The 3,030-nt window shown below is 53.8% G+C and overlaps 1 protein-coding gene across 1 annotated transcript; it reads left to right on the forward strand.

The window, feature by feature from the left end:
- Window positions 1-296: 296 nt before the first annotated feature.
- LOC104080304 (peptidyl-prolyl cis-trans isomerase FKBP5-like) lies at window positions 297-2,772 on the forward strand (the record flags this gene model as incomplete). Its single annotated transcript, XM_009582652.1, has 4 exons — window positions 297-457; window positions 1,014-1,199; window positions 2,148-2,387; window positions 2,665-2,772. Coding segments are annotated over 4 exons (695 nt in total), but the record flags the coding sequence as incomplete, so codon positions are not given.
- Window positions 2,773-3,030: the final 258 nt, after the last annotated feature.

Here is a 3,030-nt window from a genome sequence, read left to right on the forward strand (position 1 = left end):
CCCCATCACCCAGAGCGGGAGCGAGACCCGCCGCATCCCCTCTCTGCTGGGGGATGTCTCTCCCCACCCTCCTTTTCCCCTTTTTGGGGTTTATTTTTCATCAGGGTTTTCCCTCCCGTGGGGTTGCGGTGGACAAACCACCTGGCTCGGGGTGAAGTCCCAAACCTGTAAAGGGCTCCCGGTCCGCACCCCCACGTGTGCGCTGGGTGTCTCCTCGTCCCCAGCCCCTCAAATTAAAAAAGCTGCCGGATCCGCCTTCTGTAACACTGCCCTGACGAGCCCCGCTCGTTAACGAGCAATCCTAGAAAGCCACGCGGTCCTGCCGGCGCGGTGCCGTGCTCCGCTGGGATTGCTCCGAGCATTTATTTTGCAGGCCAAGGAGTCGTGGGAGATGGACACCAAAGAGAAGCTGGAGCAGGCTGCCGTCGTCAAGGAGAAGGGCACGATGTACTTCAAGGTTTGTAAACTTGGGGATGGCGGAGCAAGGGAGCTGGGAGTAAATTCGGGGTGACCGTCGGATACACGACTTGGCAGTCGTGAGTGTGGGAGAAGCCGTGTCCCCCCCAAACAGCGCTGGGGAAGGCGAGTCCTGCCCTTCCTCTGCCTTTTTTCTCACTCCCTGGGATACCTCCTCCCTTCCCGGCATTGCCTTGCCCACGGGCGCTCCCTGCGGAGCGGGACGGCAGATCGGACTCTTCCAGGGGGGTGGATGTGGCCAGGGCTAATTCCGAGGGGCTTTGCAAGTTCCCCTTCCCGGGCTGGAGCATCCCGATGCTCCGCTGCTCTGCCCAGAGGAGGAACGCAACCTCTGACTTGGCTTTTCACGGGGGCTGCACGCCAGCAGCTCCAGCCAAGCCCCGGTGTGGTTGTCGGCATTCAGCATCCTCCTTAATTCGTTTATTTTATTTAACACGCCGCGTTAAACTCCTAACCTGTTTGCAGGATGTTTCGGGAGCAGACCGAGCGTTGTCGGCGCGGGTTCCTCTAGCCTCTTCTTCTTTGCTCCATCCCAGGAAGGCAAATACCTGCAGGCGGTGATTCAGTATGGGAAGATCGTGTCCTGGCTGGAAATGGAGTACGGTTTGTCTGAGAAAGAGTCGAAAGCCTCCGACTCCTTCCTCCTGGCTGCCTTCCTCAACCTGGCCATGTGCTACCTGAAGCTGCGAGAGTACGCCAAAGCCGTCGAGTGCTGCGATAAGGTAGAGGTGCACGAGCCCAGGGGTTGGAGCATCCTCTCCTCTTGCACGTTTTCACTGGGAGTTTGGGGGCTTTTTCGAATTTCTTTTTGTATAAGAAGCATTTTTCAAGCGGCAGTGGGATGGTGGCATCCCTTCTGCGCCTCGGGGTCTCCGCGGATGCTGCGTGCTCAGAGATGGCAGGAGCGAAAGTGCTTTTTGGAGTTCAAAATCCACCTGGGCTTGCGCTTACAACAGCTTTTCTTCCAAAACCAGATCCATGTGAATGGATGCTGCCTGGACCGACAGCCTTAGGATGCTGTTTGGGTCTGCCCGGGCTGGATCTGGGCGTTGGGTGCTGATCTGGGTATGACGGAGGCAATCTCTGCCAGAGCTGCAGCGGATCTCCGAGTCCGTTGAAGGGTGGGATGGGGCTTTGCCAGTCCCTAAAAGAGCTGCAACTTTGTCTTTGTCAGGAAACTGTTAATTCTTTTCGAAAAGGCTTAAATTTAAGCATCTTGCATATGGGAAAGATAGTAAAGCTAGTTGCTTTAATCTAAAAGGTAAATCATCTCTGAGATGCATATGTGGCTTTTCCTAAGGAAAATAACGTCTTTGCTAAAGCAGGGAGACAAAACCATGTTTAATCCATCAGCTCCGTTGCCTCCGAGCTCTCTGTGCTCCTCTGGGCTCAGGTTTAAGCATTTACACCTGATTTTTTTTGTCTGTGGGTTTGTCTCCCACCAAATCTGCCACTTTCAGGGGGATTTTAAGCAAAGAGAAATAACTAAACTGTATTAATGACCTGCCAACTGCTGATGGAGACGAGTCAATTTTTGTTGAGCAAGATGCAAGTGCTCTGGAGGCTTGAAGCCACCTTGTCCTAATTTCAGCAGATTTAATGAGGCTTTGACCATAAGGGGGTCTTTGGGGGATCCCCAAGTTGCTGAGAGGGACCTGTGTGTTTTCCAGGCGCTAGGACTGGACCAGGACAACGAGAAGGGCTTGTACCGGAGGGGAGAAGCCAGGTTATTGATGAACGAGTTCGAGCTGGCAAAATGTGACTTCCAAAAAGTGCTGGAAGTGAATCCACAAAACAAAGCAGCGAAATCCCAGATCTCCGTCTGCCAGAAGAAAACGAAGGAGCACAACGAGCGGGACCGGAGGATCTACGCCAACATGTTCGCAAAGTTTGCGGAGAGGGACGCAAAGGTGCGTGTTGCCCGTTTTTGGCCGTCGAGCAGGCTGCGCTGAAGGATGCTCGGCAGGTTTGTGGTGAGAAGAGACGGGTCAAAACCAATTAAATTGTAGATCAGGTTGAGGATGGAAGGATAGAGCCTGCTGCAATGGGAAGAAGTGGTTTATTTCTTGGTCTCTCTAACGCAGAGACTGCCGTCAGATGCTCAGTCATCAGTAAAAGTATTGGCGGTGCGAGCTCCCGAGGGCTGATAACAGGCTTGGAATTTGTCCTTAATTTTGCTGTTCCCAGCAAGTGACTGGTGGTGACCTCCTGGTCGCCGCTAAAATGAAATGTCATCCCGTCTCTGGCAAGGCCAAGGGTATTTTGAGACATGATAGTATGGATTTCCTGAACCTGGTAAGGCAATAGCCTGCTCCTCTGCTCGGACGGAGAGATCGCTGTCTCGTAACAGGCTCTCATCCAAAATTCCTCCGAACAAAACCCGGTGTACTGTAACGAGAGAGGACACAGCTTTGCAAACTGTCTGCGGGGGTCATTTTTAATATAATCTCTTCTGAACCGGTGCCTGGAGGTTAAGGCTGTGGAATAAATGGCCGGTGCAGCCCCGGGGGAGCAGCGTGCCGGGGTAACCGGCTCGGGGCGGGGAGCGGAGCC

This window comes from Fulmarus glacialis, unplaced genomic scaffold, assembly GCF_000690835.1.
Source record: "Fulmarus glacialis isolate BGI_N327 unplaced genomic scaffold, ASM69083v1 Scaffold47697, whole genome shotgun sequence".
Classification (NCBI taxonomy): Eukaryota; Metazoa; Chordata; class Aves; order Procellariiformes; family Procellariidae; genus Fulmarus; species Fulmarus glacialis.